The sequence below is a fragment of the Odontomachus brunneus genome, unplaced genomic scaffold, assembly GCF_010583005.1.
Source record: "Odontomachus brunneus isolate Ranch 3 - 2012 unplaced genomic scaffold, Obru_v1 Obru_scaffold_022, whole genome shotgun sequence".
Classification (NCBI taxonomy): domain Eukaryota; kingdom Metazoa; phylum Arthropoda; class Insecta; order Hymenoptera; family Formicidae; genus Odontomachus; species Odontomachus brunneus.
Genome location: NW_022639472.1, coordinates 2,275,504 through 2,292,375, shown reverse-complemented (window position 1 = coordinate 2,292,375; position 16,872 = coordinate 2,275,504). Strand labels below are relative to the sequence as shown.

Below are 16,872 nucleotides of genomic sequence, written 5' to 3'. Positions count from 1 at the left end.
GGGGGGGGGGGGGGGGGGGGGGGGAGGGAGGACAGCGGCAAAGGGAGGGAGAATTGACAGGGACGGACCTAGGGAATTTTTAACACCAGAATGCCCGATGGATTCATTTGCACTCCTCTGAGATCTCCTTGTTATCGCTATTTCTGTGTTTCTCGTGGTTCACAAAAAAGAAACTTTAAATTATTTTTGGAACTAAGAGTGACGCGAAAGATCGATGATACTGCAATGAATTATGTCAGATTATTAATTACCTCAGAGGATGCTTCAGAGGATCATTTTTACTCTTTATTTAATTGTCGGTGTTATAAAGCCGGTACACAAACTATTGTTTGAAAATTAGATTTAGTTCCCGGATTTGAGCCGCGTGAATTCTTCTTTGTCTAATTCCAACGTTTCGCGAACATTTCAGTTTATCGAGCAGGGACGACTCGATATTCTTTAAGATTTCAGTTTTTTAATTCTGATTAAGTTTATATTTAATTCTACGTTCTTCCATTCAATAATTTTCTTTCTGTACTAATTATAGACAGTAAAAAAAATAATAATTATAAATACATCTTACTTAATAATTATGAATACATCTTACTGCAGAAAATTACAAGTTTGGAAAAATTTTGAAAATTGTTATATGTTTACTGCACAGAAAATGTCTACATATTGAAAATTATGTTCATAGTATGCTCAGATGTTATCATTGATACGAATAATTTTAAGAGGTTAAAATAATTCGAGTATCCAAAAGAGGTTGTCGTTCCTGGGCGATCCATCAACAAAATCGCCGATGATGTTAAAAAAGTGACGCATCAGCAACTCGATAATCGAGAGATGTGTCACGACATAGAAGTGACGTGTGAATATTTTTAGGTCCTCTCGCGATCACGGAAAAAAAGAATTAGCTGCGACAGCGGGAATTTGTATGTGATAGCTAAATCCCACCTAAATAATATCTAAATAGATATCTCAAAATATAACCGCCAATAAATATATATTTAGCTGTGAAATCGACGTAGCGAAAATATTCGTTACAGCAACAAATTTTTAGTTACTGCAACGAATAAATTTTCGGTAAACTATTATTCGCCATAGCAGAGAAATCCTTATTTTTCTGTTATATTATTCATCCACGATACGTTTGCAATGTCTGTTATGTATCGTTACGCAGCGCAACGCAGTATATAACAAGATACTGCCGATGCAATATTATTATATCGTAAAGTCTCGGGAAATAAAAATTCACCAGATCGCCGTGTTAGGATGAACATATCTGAAAATTCCCTCCGCAGAATTTTATTTACGTCTTCTTACACTTTATAATATATCATCAATTCGTGGCGCGCAACGGCGTTCGCGCTACGAATACGTGTACATTCGCATTGTATCGTAAATCTTTGCGGAAATATAACGGTGTAGCTTTATCGCGTTATTCAAAGTCACACAACGCGACACGAGATACATGTCAGGCAGGCAGGCAGGCAGGTAGGCGGACAGGCAGGCAGGTTGACGTTTTCGCGAAGAACAGTATCGGCGGTCTCTCTCGTGTGTCGGTCGGGCACCCACGGAAAATCACACGGGACACGCACGCATGCACGAGCGTACTCGCGGCCGTTCACACGCACGAGGGAGTGACGTGTAAAAGCGGGAGTGTACGGCACGGAGTCATCGTCAGCTAGCAAGGCCAATCATCTGTTCGAGGGCAGCCATGCAGAAAGCGCGGTGAACGGATTCGGCTCGTGAGACATGCCGAACCTGTTTCTCCGCGTTTATTTCTCCGCGGTCCTTTCGCAAAACGTTTAAACAATACGAGATGTACAGGGTGCCTGACGACAGATGGAAAACCGCTCGTGTAGATTGGGTCAAACTGGACGCAAAATTCCTTTATTCAATTGTCATTGTTATTCTTGTTGTCCAAGAACAAAGGATGTATAAATACATTTTACTTATTAATTATGAATGTCTTATTGTAGGAAATTATAAGTTTGGAAAAATTATGAAAATTGTTATGTGTTTGCTATATAGGAAATGCCTATATATATTTATAATTATGTCCGTACTATGCTTAGACGTCACGCGCAAAGAATAACACAGAGTTTTTAAATATTAGAATTCAAAGAGATCAAAATGACTCGGGCATCCAAAGATGATTGTCGTTTCCGGGCGATCCATCAACAAAATTGCCTAACAAAATTACCTAACAAAATTGCCGAAGATATTAAAAGAATGACGCATTCTCTACCATTTCGCAAATAGCCGCGTACAAAAATAACAGCGGGTCAATAAGAGTAAAAGAGTGAAGACTCTCTTGATAAATGATCAATCGAAAATAACAGGGGACCAATAAAAACCAATACACAGATCGTATAGAGCGCAATAATATCATCAATTTTATCACTCAATATTGTGATCAATATAATTTGATCAGTTTTAGCATACCACTCAAGAAAATATTTTGCTGGTCCAAGTAGAATTCTAAACGTCACAGCGAAAATGTATTGCTGTTTTTCGCATCTGTTGGAAAATCGTCTGTGGTTAATGGAATTTACAGCAGCAACATTCTAGTAATATCTGCGAGCAAATTTAGATGACTGACTGTGAGAATTATACATTCGTTTATCTCTCGTCACTAGCCTTTTTTTGTTTGCTTTTTGTCGCTGTTTTTTATCTTCTTTTTTGTCTACTGTCGATTTTTAGTAACAGACTTTAATCTGGATGGATGCTACACAGAGAGACTTTTTTTTCACAAATAGTTAATGAAGATTCTATCTATGTCGTCTATATTGATTAAATACAAAATATATTGCATATCGCAATGTTCGCTAGTCGTTTACTATTTCAGCTCTAATTTCTTGTATCCTATTATTGCATTACTATTATTGCAAGTCTATTTTTTGAATGTGCGCCGATATTTTCATTAATCCAATTACTTTTTCTCAACGTAGTCTTCTTTAATTATTAACTCAAAATCTTTTTTAATTATTAACTCAAAATCTTCGTGGTCATTTGCAAAATAACAGAGGACTAATCTAATGTGTAAATCCACAACGGAAATCGTATACGGGAAAAACAGTATGGTTGTCTCGCGTATAAGACTGGTTATGCCAATTAGATTCAATATTGTATCTCGTCGGTACAATCAGACTTATGCGTGGGCAAGATATACTATTCTTTCCGTGTACTTACCGTTGTACTCTGCACCAATCTTCTTCAACTAATAACTAGAAATTTTATTCAATTGTTTTCAAAATGGTAGAGAAATTTTATATTCAGTTTGATAATTACATATAATGTAATTACATATAACTAATTACATATACACGAGCGTTTTTCATCTATCGTCAGATACTACGATTCGGTCGGTCAATACAAAATGGTCTTCGAGAAATAAAAATGTACTTCTCTGTTTATCTCTTTTCAATAATCTATATCCGAGATGTGATATTCGTTAATCTATTTTCGCTTCTTGAGCGAACGGTCAGCGTGCAGAACAGAAGTACTTAAACCTATTAAAGTATGTTTAGACTTGTATCATCGTGTCGCCAATCAGATCATGATACAATATGCTGATATAGTATCATGATGGAGTTTAGTTTTCAACTCGTATCCTGCATTTGTATCTTTAGTGTGTATTTTTCGTATTTTTCCATTTATAATACATCAATATTTTCAGTTCTACATTGTCTTCATGCGATACAGATGAGGATAGTCTCCGCACTGACTGTGTCCATATCACGTATCATTTCTTTGATGTAACGAGAAAATATCGATTCTAGATCAATTACAATCGTAGTGTATCATTACACTAAAAAGGGGGACTTTGTTATAAAAAGAAATTTGCTACACTGAACCAAAATTTAGTTAAAATGAGATCGACCAAATATTCCGTAAATACGACTCAAAATTTTAACTGTCACTATGTTTTGCTTTCTCAATAATGCATGTACACTGGAAAAAAGACTGTTAATTATTACTAAAAGTATTTAGTTACGGAAAAATAAAAATTCGGCAACTAATACCAAATATGATAGTATTAACCAAATATATAATAGATTTGATGTACAAAGGACTTTAATCACAGTCAAATGGACTAAAGACCACCGTAATAGCCACCGAATATTTAATATCTGTTACACACGGATGAAGCGATAAATAGCATCAATGTAAGAAATAAAAAATATAGATGCTTAAAGCAGTTGAAATAGTTGAAGTGAGGTTTTTCGAATAAAATAAAAAAATTTCATCTCGGGTACAAGCTTTACTAATAATTGACAAATATCTTGTTTTTTGCTGCCAAGATTTGGTAATAAACTTCCAGAATCTAATTTAATCATCTAAATATATAGTTCAAGCAATTAAATTTTGGCTCTGAGAACTATATATTTACTTTATATAACAAAATTATTTCCTAATTATCATTTTGTGTTTGGCCCGCATTATTGGAATGAATATATTAACAAGTACCAAATTTTGATAGTTATTACTTGGTCTTTCTCTCAATCGGCACGAGTAACATCACCAAATAATGCCAACCAAATCGTATGCGTGTCAATTGTTGATATGCGAACACAATGTGACACCTTGGCCGATAATGATAATACAAATCTCGATACGATACAAGTTTGAACGCGGCTTTATCCTCCTCCTTCTCCTTTTCCTCCTCCATCGTTAGTACGAAAACAAGTCTGGCGTAGCTACCGATGCGACGGACGTTAATTCGAGTGAAAACCACGACGGACCAGCTGCGCAAGCAACGATAAGCGCAATAACTGCATCGATGTAGTGCCGCGACGGTGTCGACTGGCGATGCAAATCGCATGACGACGACAACGACGAGACAACCTCGAATGGTAAGCACCTCGCTCGGCAGCGCGCTTTAGAGAGAGGAAAACGTGAGAAAAACGTTTCCGCCCGCAACTCAAAACGAAAAAGACGCGCCCGCGCGACGGAGGGCGCGAGCAAAATCGCGTTACGAGTTTGTTACAGAATCGCGAATGATCTCTCGGAGATGCTCTCTCTTTCTCGCTCATCCGGCCGGCCATAAATGTTTCGCACGAATATTTCATTTTGCCCGACGCAACTTTACACGCGGATCTCCCCTCTCTTTTTCGCTTTTTCTCTTTCTCTCTCTCTCTCTCTTTCTCTCTGCCTGTCTCTCTGCCTCGCTCCTTTCGGTCGAGGAAAACCGCCGCGGTACCGCGGAAAAACTTTTGCCTCCGCGATGAAATTATTTGCGCGCGCGCGACGACCGTTATTATTTTTCAGCGGCGCATAAAAATTTTACGGCGCCGACCGTAAGCTAGGAAAGAGGCGAGAGGGATGTTTCACGAAACGCATGTTTTCCTCCAAGTTTCTCTCTCTCTCTCTTCTTCTCCTCTGCTCCTTCTTTTCTCTTGCTTTTATTGTCTCTCTCTGTTCCTCCTTTTTCTCTTTTTCGACGCACTCGGTATATAGACCGAGGAACGCCGATAGTTGTGAGGTTAACTCGCCGCGACTTTCGAACTACGAAACTTAGCGCCCAGCCGAATGTTTGCAAGTTCGTCGAAAGAATATCGTACGAACGAAGTTGCGACTTTTATTAGCTCACACAGAGCGGTCCGAGGAATCGTGATTTCGCGGATTTTCGCGCGCTGCCGTCCAACGTACACGATATTCTACTTAGGATCTCGTGCTAACGCTCTGGCAATTAACAAGTTCCGACAATTAACGGTCTTCGACAAATAATACGTTCGTTCAAAAAATACTCTCTCTCTAATAAGCGCGTGATACATTCACGTGGTGTATCAGCTGTTCTTGTTATTAAATCGACGCAATTAATATCATTTTTATCATTTCGTTGGCGAGTCACGAAATAGGTCTCACAGTATACGCGGCTTTTCGTAGCATGGCCGCTATTTAATTACGCGGAGTGCCTAGTAGGAAGAACTCACTCGCTCTCCCCCTTTCCCTCCCCCCCTCTCTCTCTCCCACCACATATCACTAGGCTAGTGCTACATTTCGCGAAAAGCCCGAACCCAGCCCGCCACAGCTCCGCGGGGGAAAATCAATAATACCTTTAATCCGTCCCGGTGAAATAAGCTCGCACGGAGTTCATTACCACGCGGTTACTTTAACCCGCGAGAACAATCGGTTTTTGGGGTGGCGCGCGCGTGACTCACGCACTAACATTTTTCACCGTTCGCGTGAAGTGTGAAGTTTCAACAGAGAGCCTGCTATTAATCGGCGCACGTTTGCCGAGAAAAAGCGGTGTGTCGAATCGAACGGTTCGATGCGTCATTTATCAACAATGAAACTCGTGAACAATTCTCCAAATAGACACAAGCGATTCTTCTTGCTCTGTTTTCATATGCCAACTGGAAGACAACTGTCGCACTTCGCTTCTTCGGGAAGGGATTTACGTTTGGCCGTAGTTATGCAAGAATATTCCAGCCAACAAAATCATGATTCTTGAACTTTTGTTATTAATTCTTAAAGTAGTTCATTCGTCTATCTAAATAAAAAAAAAAGGAAATCCAAGTCTTATAGGCACCAAAAATTAATTAAAAAATAATTTTTATTTTCTATTAGTTATGCCATTCTATTTATATACTAGCTGCGTCCTTTTTAGCCATTTTCAAGAGTTGTCAATGAATACGTTCAAAGAGAAGAAAATTGACCATGCTTGACTTGGACGATTGCGAAAAGCTTCAGTGTAATGTAAACTTTGGAAATCGTGTATCAAATTTTCATCTTCATTTGTCTCGAAACGTTCATGTGGACTGGATCATTCTCACTTAACTACGGCCACTTCAACAGAAGCGATAAATTTTCCGGGGGTCTTGATGAAGTATAAAAGGTTCCATTTGGGGAAGAATCTCTTGAAATTAGCACTTCGCGCTTGAATAAAGTTGCAAATTAATATTTACGAGAAAGCGATTTTAATCGTTCTATACGTGAGACTCAGTCGTTAATTGTTAATTGCATCTTCTTGCGACTCGCACTTTTGACAAATCATCGCCTTGACCTTTCCGTCGCTAATTTAAGTGCCAATTTGTTGAGCCTGAGAGAAATTGACCATAGGATCTGTCGACGTCGTCGTAATGTCGTGCCTGCATAGCTCGAGGCTTACGTCACGCAAAAGAAATAGGATTCGCCTGCGGACCCGACTTGGAGGTCGAAGATCGCGTTGTCTCGTCGTATCCACTCTATCGCGCGTAAATCAATCCGCACGCGCGCGCTAACTAGGGATATGCGGTGAAATTGTGTATCACGATGTGATTGTCTTTAAAAATCGCAATGAATGCGATATATTGCATCACAATTTTGTATCGCAAATATGATTTTAAATCTTGCGCAATTTTATGCGCAATTTTACATGCAATTTTAAATGCGATTTTAAATCGCGCGCAATTTTGAACGCAATTTTTCATCACGGGAACTTGGGACATGATGGAAACCATAATGTTTCAATAAATGTTAAATATATTAAAAATAAATTAATCAATTCTCTTTTCGTACTGTAATTAAAGTATTTTTTAAATGTCCACTATAAGAAAACACAAATTTTACAGTGAAAAAAGAATTAAAAGTGAAAACACAATGAAATTAAATAATGTCTTCTTAAGAACATTACTTAATTTTATTATATTTTCTATGCGAGGCAAAATGAGAAACATTTTGCAAAACATGTTTAATTCGAAATCATTAATTTTGAAACGTTTTTAAAAGTGACTTATTAAGATATGCAATATATAAAGATGTGTTATTTCACATTCAATTAATTATGATTATTTATTGACAATATTTTTCTCATAAAATAATAAGACTACCTTTTACATTACCTTTTTTTACTAAAATATTAATGGCAATCAATACCAAGTGTACCAATCTTTGGTAATCTTCTGAAATATATGTAAAAAATATAACAAGCCGAATAAAAGTTCTAAAGATAAATAACTTGATATTCAGAACCACAAATCAGCAGAAATATCTGCTTATCGTGTTGATCATCGTATTATCATATTATTTTAAACGATTGAATTGCCATTTTCTAGACAATATATATCGTGAAGAAATAATAGCATTACTAATAATAGATACTTCAGTGTTCTATTTCATTTTCTTCTTATTGAAATTTTTCCTACTTTGGCATCAAATAATAGAGAGTTATTTCGATGACCTGTTCAGAGGTTAGAAAACCAACTTCAGGGTAGATATCATAAAATTTACTCGATATTTCTGAACGTAATTAACGAGTCACTTTATCTTATCCGAGTTAATTTTTGAACGACTGTGGGTTACCTTTTTAACCCAAAGGCCTGGATTTCTGAACGCAGCCCGTGGAGGTCGAAGATCGCGTTGTCTCGTCGTGTTCGCTCCATCGCGCATAAATCAATCCGCGCGCGGTAACGCACGCTTCGAGCCAACACGCGCGGCCACGAAATAAAATTACGATTTGTAAACAACGTTGTATCAACGTCGGCGACAACGCGCGCCGCTCGCAAACGGCCGCGCGGAATTGATCTATCGCCGTCTATCGTGAGCGCGTTATCCGTCGTGAGCGGACGGCCGCTCGATCGGAAAGAACGTAAATCAATGGAACGAAACGGCAACGCGCGCGATGTTCGCCCGCGAATGAAATCATTGGCTGGCTCGCGCTATCCCCTTTAAAAAACGCAAATGTCGCGTATGCGATCGGAACGCATACGCGGGTTAAACGCGAATCTTCCGCGAGGGGCGTGGAGACTGCCATGTGCAATTCTCCCGACTCTCCGTCACTTGCGCATTGAAATTCTATGGTATCACTCATTGAAGAGGCTTGTAAATTAAAATTTCGTAGTTTCACACGGTGAAAAGACACTTTGCATTTGCGTTGAAATCAATCCGTCCACACTAAAAATAATATACAGAGTGGTCCATCATTCTCAAATTTCGCGAGAGCATATAACAGATTGAGGTGAACATAAAAGTCCTATACCGTTTAGCGATATTCGTCATGAATCTCGAGATATTAATTAAAGAAAAATGGTGAATAATCACGCGCCATATGATAGGTGAACTGTAATAATGATATATGCTTATACATTAAGTCAAATTGAACAAAAAGCTTTTTATCATTTTGCAAATAACCACGTAGATTTTTAATTATTCATGAAAGAACATTGTTACATGATTGTGTGTGATAATGCACAAATTTTCTTTAATTAATATCTTAAAATCTATGTGGTCATTTGCAAAATGGTGGAGGACTTTTTTAGTCAGTTTGACCTAATGTATGCTTACCTAAATCGCTCTACATTCTTGCGAAGTTTGAGAATGGTAACCTGGGACATTTTGTATAAATAAAAAGATAAATAAAAGATTTGTTGTTAAATTAATAAACAAGCATGTTAAAAACTTGATATGAAAATTTTCAAGTGTTACATTTTTGCGTTAATTTCCGACTTCTGTATTATTTGTTTACGTATTTGTCTTATGTTAAATTAATCACAATCATCAGAGTGGATAAATTAAGAGATTTGTGAAATATGAGTTGCATTTTTATAACACAAGATTTTGGGTGTATCTGTCGAAAAGAATATACTGTCTTCTTCCCAAATGAATAAAACCATCAGGTGGCTACTGGAAATCTCGCGGTTGCTCCTTAATTAATCCTCTCTTCGAACAGTCAAGTCTCCCGAGGGGGAACACGCGCGGTTGCGTGGGCGCACCGCACGCGCCCGCGTAATTTCACCGAAACTGAAGCTTTAATCGCGAGTTTCGTCTCGTCGACATTCAAGAGGGGAGGCATTGTTGAGGCGTGTCGATCGCCAACTTGTTCCGGGGTAAGGAGCGATCGGCATTGTGCGAGAATTAACGAGACATCATTCGTAACTATGAGGAAAAAAGTGTACCGCGGACGTATGTCGTCTCGTTTCGGAAATACAAGCAGGATTGTGCGTTCCCACGGGGAAATTCTCGGCCCCGCGAGGATGCCGGGATCCTGCGGAGTCCTCGAGTGATTTGCGCGACCGATGCGGCCCGAGTCCTCGCGCGCTTCCTACGACCGATGCGCACCGCAAGCTGGGCGATATGCACACCATAACGCATATATGCGCGTTGCACGGCGTCGCGGTGCTCGCAATTGGGACACTTCGCGGCACGCACGAGCTGCATTGCGGGCCATTCGCGGCATTCTCACCCCGGGAAAAATGCGAGAGGTAGGCCGTTATGTGTGTTGGTCCTCCTGACCAACGGTCGAATCTCGATTGCTCGCCATCGAAAAATCGTTCTCTCTGAAACGACGTGTATCTCTCTGTGTGTGTGTGTGTGTGTGTGTGTGTGTGTTTGCGTGTGCGCGCGCGCGTTGCGTTCGATTCACTTCTGCTCTAAAATTATCGCGTGACAATTAATTTGAGCGATGGCCGAAGTCGATATCTCTGTTTTGACATCACGCTTCAAATGGTAACACACAATATGCCGACGTGGCGTATTCACGGAGAGACTCCCGCTTTCAACGTGTTATTTCTGTGCCGGGCATCAAACAGCCAATAATTGGTACTAAACGCGGTGGTATGAATATATTTGCGTATTGATCGCATGGAGACTCGAATTGCGCCGCGATAAGGCCGGGGGGCCTCTCGCGTCCGCTCCCGAGTTTCCGACACAGACGTTCACCGCTTAGGAAAACGGCGTTGGAACAAATTACACGATACGGCAAGTCGATCCTCTTACGATAAATAAGATTTTATTATTCGATAGCTCCTAGCGCAAGATATCGTAATTGACATCTGTCTAACCGTCAGTGCTACAACGCCTCGGTGGAAATTCTTCGGCCGACATGACGGACGTAATCGCATTCCGCCGGCGGAGATTTCGTTCCGCCGAGGGCGGCGGGAACTCCGTGAGCGACGAGACGGGACGGAAAAGCGAGCACGAGACACGCTCGGGAAACATAATCGATCAATCGCGTCGCCGATGATGACTTTTCCGTTCGACAACATTAACTCCCACAATCCGACAAGTCACTATAGTGGCGCGGCGGGGATCTTATTTTTTATCAATCTACTCTCTTCGACACACATACACAAGTGTCTGGGACAAGTCTCAGACTCTCCTTCGCAATTTTTGTAATAATATAGAACGTAATAATTGTAATAATTGTAATAATTGTAATAATATAGAACGCAATTTTTGTAATAATATAGAATTGTAATAATATAGACTGAGATGAACATAAAAATTCCATACCGTTTTGCGACATTCGCAATAAATTTTGAGATATTAATTAAAGAAGATTCGGCTCGTGTGACATGCCGAATCTGTTTCTTCGTATTTATATCTTGCGGTCTTTCGGGTGCGCAAAATATTTAAACAATCTGAGATATGCAGTGCCTGACGACAGATGGAAAACCGCTCGTGTAAATTGGGTCAAACTGGACGCAAAATTCCTTTAGTTAATTGTCAGTGTTATACAGGGTGTCCCGGAATAATCTTCGTGGATCATCTTTTTTAATTAATATCTCGACTACTATTGCGAATATCGTAAAACGGCATAGGACTTTTATGTTTATCATTATGTTTATTTTTATGTTTAATCCGTTCTACAAAAATTGCGGAAGAGAATCTGGAATACTATATATATATGTGTATACGAAGAAATTCTGGTTCAAAGGCTACAGAAGTCGCTTGAAAAACCCCTCGGACTACAAAAGTTAACTTCTTGCTTCCTTGCTTTACATTTTAATTTGTTATTGCGCGTGCTACAGTTAGGCACATAGTGGCTCGTGTATCGGAACAAACGCTTAACAACTTTCTTGAAACGAATCAGTAAAAATGTTTCTGATTGAATTAGCAAAAGGACTATTTGTTTGCCGATAATCAGTGAGTATATCCACTGTATTTTCCCAGCGTGAAAACACTCCTACTTTACTGTTCCGACTTATTTCTCACTGATTTTGATCAGAGGAAGTAAGATTTTCCTACAAGATCTGTAATACATAAATACGCTATACCAAATCCAACTTTTTACGTTTATGAGAGTGGAGTCAATTGCTTTCGTGCGCTTTACGCACATACTGACATTGTCTGTGTTCGCAAAGTGCAGTGCATAATGAGAATAGTCTACTACCACTATTCACTGATCCTTTCAGATTTTACTTATTGCTGTGCTATACTTATAGCTGAACCATCAGTTACATAAGTATAGCACTTCAGTAAAGAATACATTGATTGTATTTTAGAGGCAAGGTCTGCACAAGAGTACACTCAACCTCCCTTTGCCTTTGTGTTTGGAAGCCAACACAGTGCAGTGACAGGAAATTTGTAAACGTTAATTCTTTTATAAAACATCAAATATCCAGTAATAATATATAATGTGATTACTTTCTTCGGAATATATATTTTTGCATAAAGTTTATAATATAATATCGCCTATAATAATTACATCATTATCCAGTAAGACTTCTGTTTATTATGTGTGGCCTGTAATCCGTATTATTCGATATCATAAGATAAGAGTTAAAATAAGAACGTGGAGCGTGACGACGCACGCAGTGGGTCGAGAATAGTCGATATTCTTTCTCAGTCTTTTTCGCACTCGAAAAATAAATATTCGATTGGAAATTTACCCTGGTCCAAATCAGATTGATCTCAATCAGTTATCTGGCTCGCATAAGATAATATTATCGGGTTGATAAGCCATGTAATTCAATATAGTAAGACCTTGTTAAAGAATTATATTAATAATTAAGATCTTATTGATCATTAGGACTCAATGACATCCCTAGCCGAAATTTTGGCCCTACTTTCGACCTGAATTTCCTAACACCTGTATATTCTGAAGTATCAGTATATGTTTAATACACATGGAAACTGAAGTTTTCTATTTAACGGTTAAATTGGAACATGTGAAATGTGTTGACTTCAACACGAAATTTTCTGCAGCGTATATATTCTGGAGAACTAATGTATATATGATGTTAAATAGCATCAAATAAGACTGATATAGACTTCAGAATAGTTCATATTTCGTTGAACAGAATATTGAGGTCAATAAAAGGACCAAAATTTTGATCTGAACTTCTTATAATATCTATATATTCTGAAGAATTAGTGTATGTTTAATACACGTGGAAACTGAAATTATAGTTTTAGTGCTTCTAAATGACATTAAATATATAAAATGCTTGAAGGTCCTAAAGAAAACCTCTCACGGTAAAGGTAGTTAAATAGAATTAAAAGAGATTGATAGGGGCTTCTAAGTATGAAAATAAGTTTTAAATGGTACATTGAGGTTGAAAGTAGGATCAAAATTTCGATACTCGGGATCACTTATGCATAAATAAGATAACTGAGTGGGATCAACCCGATTAGGACTATGGGGCAAAATTTTTATTGGGGTGCACGCGTCGAATGGTTGCCTCTTATCGTTCAGCATTTTATCGCGCGACATACAACGATCGCCATGTAACTAAAAATATTTTCATTTTGCGCGAGATCGTTATTAAACTAAACATCGCGACGTACTTTACTCAAAAGCATAAAAGGACTATTTCCCTCTCTCTCTCTCTCTCTCTCTCTCTCTCTCTCTCTCTCTCTCTCGCAGTGCTCGCGCACGCGTCGCGGTAATAAACTCCCTCTCTCCTACTGTAACGCGAAACAAAGAGTCGGAAGATACGCGAATTTTAACTGGTCCTCTGGAAATTGTTGTCGGTCCACACGCTGTGTTTTTCGCGCGTACACATATACACGGGGAGCCGATAATACTTTGCAAAGTCCGCGTAACACCGCAAAGTCGAAAACAGAGGCTGTCGTAGATGCTATGCGACCCAATGAAGCTTTTATTGGAGCTCTCGTGTCTGTGGAGCTATCCACAGGCGTTGGAGTTTTCACTTAACTGTTTACTGCTAATGAAGCTATCATTATCCAGACGGTAACGCCGGGAAACTTTTACGAAGCCAATCTCCGGGACTTTTAGGAGGTGTAGCGCGTGATCTCCTCATAGGTGACAACGTGAATCATCCTCTACCTCGCAAAGGAATGATACGTACGCGAAATTTTCGGAGATGACGCGCCTGAAGATTCCTCCGGAATACCACTCGGAGATATTCCCTTCGGAGATAACGTCCACGCAATTTAGCAAATAGTATCGTCTCTCGCTTGAAAATGACGCGATTAGGATTTGTTCCGAGCTGCGTGTGCCTTTTCGGTTGCCACGTAGCCTCCGAAATTTTTCGCGTGACGTTCATCATTTCCCGATGCGCGGCAACGGAGGTACCACAGGTGCAGGAGAGGCAACGTTACCCGCGACGTTGTCCCGCGATCTCGCGGGACTCGTCGACCCAGCTCGCGTCGTCGCGCTCGCGACTCCCTCGCGCACCACTCTCAGCGCCGGTACTCACCCAGAACATGACGTTAAATCCAAAGATCACGTACTTGAGGCAGCAGCTCACCTCGCTGGTATCCCTCCGGTACTTCCGCACGGCGGGCATGGCTGAGAGACATTTATCTACCGGTCGTACGAACCGCACGCATACGTGGCCAACACAAACAACACAGCGGAGCGGAGGTACGCGCGCGGCGTCGAGACACGGGGAAGAAAGGGGGTTGCCGGCGGGGGGAGCTGTGTGTATGTATACGGTTATGCCTCGCATACAACGAGGGGGACACGAGTACCTTCAGCGCCGATCACGAGGACGACGACATGGCCAACGCGCGCGGTTGCGAAGGGATTTTGCCGTCTCTTCCTCGATCGGCTCCTTTTTTCGGAACGCCCGCGCGCTCTTTCTCTCGTTCTTTCTTTCTTTCTTTCTCGCTCGCCCGCTCTCACTCGCCCCCTTCCTCCCGCTCTCTCTTTCTTTCTCTCTCGCTCGGACTCGGTCAATCAGCTGATCACAGTAACGCACCGTACCGTAATTACGACTGCCGCCATTGTCACGTCACGGCGCGCACTGCTCACAGCCGGATCAACGAGACTGCCAGTGAGTCTCCGCCGTCTTCCCCTCTCCCCGCATTGCACTGCACCGTGCGCACTCCGCCACCCCCGTGCTCGCCCCCCTTCTTCTCGCGCACGTCTATTTCCCCTCCGCGATGTTCCTCGCGTCGCGCTCCCACCTGCGGATCCCACCCGTCGATCTTTCTCTTTCGCCCTCGTGGACCCCTCCGAGCCCGCCACCTCTGCCTGTCTGGCCACCTTCCCCTACCTGGCGGCAACCCCCTCTAATACATCGCTCCCTCCTCCAGGAGCGGCTCTAGGTATCAACAGAGAGAGAGAGCACGTGCTCGGTCTCGTGGAAGATCGTTTCGACTTCGTTTCGACTGCGAAAGTTTTATCTAGGTTTCTTCTTTTCTTTCGTAAGTGTCATAATTATTGTTTTGTCGAAATTTCACACATGACTCGTTTGAATGCACTGCTGAGGCGCCATCTCCCGTTTCACAAGGTTATGGAAATAATCCGTCGAATGTTCACTAAAACACTAATTTCCCGCATATCTGTCAACGGTAAACGTCGCGATTTTCCAATAATTGCTATCGGAGTGTTGGCAGCGTCGAAAGAAGCGTGTTTGCCGATAGAGAGGGAAACTGTGAGCCGAAAATTCCATACTGAAATTTTATCGTGAAATAATCGCGAGCCGGTCGCTCTGCAAATTCGTAAAATAACTGTAGATGGGCCATAAAACGAACAATACTTTCAATGCAAAATTCGCTGCAGGCGAAAGGAAATTCAGAGCCGATCCTGCGTGTACCTCGCGTTCCCTCTCATTCGCTCTGTCTCCGTCGCTCTTTCCCTGTCACTCGGTGGCCTTCCACCCCCGCTCACCCCCCGCCTTTCCATCGGGTTTCCCCTCGCGGTCTTCACTCCGCTCTACCCTCATCAGACTCGTTGTCATCCTTCTTCGTTTTCCCTTCGTCTTCTTCTTCTGCCCTTCGCCTTCTACCCCTCTCACTCCTCTCTCTCCGCCTCTCACGAACCCTTCCCATTCGCTTCGTCATTCGCTACGTACTCCTCTATCCTACGACTGTCTTCCCTTAAGCCATGTCTCCATTAGTGCCCTTTTCACGTGCGCGCTTTTTCACGATTTCGCGCCTAACGCGACTTCTCACGATCCCCTATATGAACGGCAAATTTGCAATCCGATCAATCGACTTATCTGCGCTAAGATCTTTCTCGATTCTTCTCCCGTCTATTCTCTCCTGTGTGTGGAGTTCATTAATTTTCTTTCATCAAATTATAGCGAACATGTTTCGAGCATGAAGCGATATTCTCGTCATGACTCATCGTGAATCGAAGCTATTTCATCCTTTGCCTCGCGAGAACGCCATATCATTGTCATTCTTCGCGCGTAGCTCGAAATGATAATTCTCGTTTTACGAGGGTACAGGAATAATATTCGCGAGAGAACGTTCGCGTCTAGCGAGTCCCGTCGACGCTTTCGTCAGTAACGACAACGGCGCGACTCCAATATCGTGGTCGTACGCGCGCTTCACTTTCGCTTCTCGGAATATACAAACCGATTTGCGCCGGCGCAAATCGGGACGCAATTAAAATCTAATTTATCCCTTAACCGCCGCGTCGACATATTTGAAAATGATTCCTCTTAAGTGCTCGAAAATCTTTTGACATGTAATATTTATACCGCAGAAGACATTACGAGAAAGTAGAGCAACGACTCGTTCTATTTATTTTGGTTTCACTCTGTATTTTAAGCGAATATCTTTAAAATACGGAAAACGTAGGTCGAAGGATTAAGTTTCCCCTTGCCTTGAGGAAATGCTCACGAAAATCCAAAATATCATAGATATTTAATGATAAATCAGCACAAATAAATCGTATTGGATTGAAGTAATCTTGTGGGAAATAGAGAGAGAGAGAGAGAGAGAGAGAGAGAGAGAGAGAGAGAGAGAGAGAGAGAGAGAGGAGCA

The 16,872-nt window shown here is 41.1% G+C and overlaps 1 protein-coding gene and 1 long non-coding RNA gene across 7 annotated transcripts in view; one reads left to right on the top strand and one right to left on the bottom strand.

Annotated features, from left to right (window-relative positions):
* The window catches only part of LOC116842193 (tetraspanin-5), a 236,504-nt gene extending 221,589 nt beyond the window's left edge, over nucleotides 1-14,915 (bottom strand). For all 6 annotated transcript variants that reach the window (XM_032811006.1, XM_032811009.1, XM_032811008.1 and 3 more), the window contains exon 1: nucleotides 14,352-14,915. In XM_032811006.1, the coding sequence (XP_032666897.1) occupies nucleotides 14,352-14,603 (252 nt within the window). In that variant the 5' untranslated portion in view covers nucleotides 14,604-14,915. The remainder of the gene's footprint in view (nucleotides 1-14,351) is intronic.
* Nucleotides 4,720-16,872, top strand: part of LOC116842196 — a 27,111-nt gene continuing 14,958 nt past the window's right edge. Inside the window, exon 1 of the long non-coding RNA XR_004377691.1 lies at nucleotides 4,720-4,841. This is a non-coding gene — a long non-coding RNA (uncharacterized LOC116842196). The remainder of the gene's footprint in view (nucleotides 4,842-16,872) is intronic.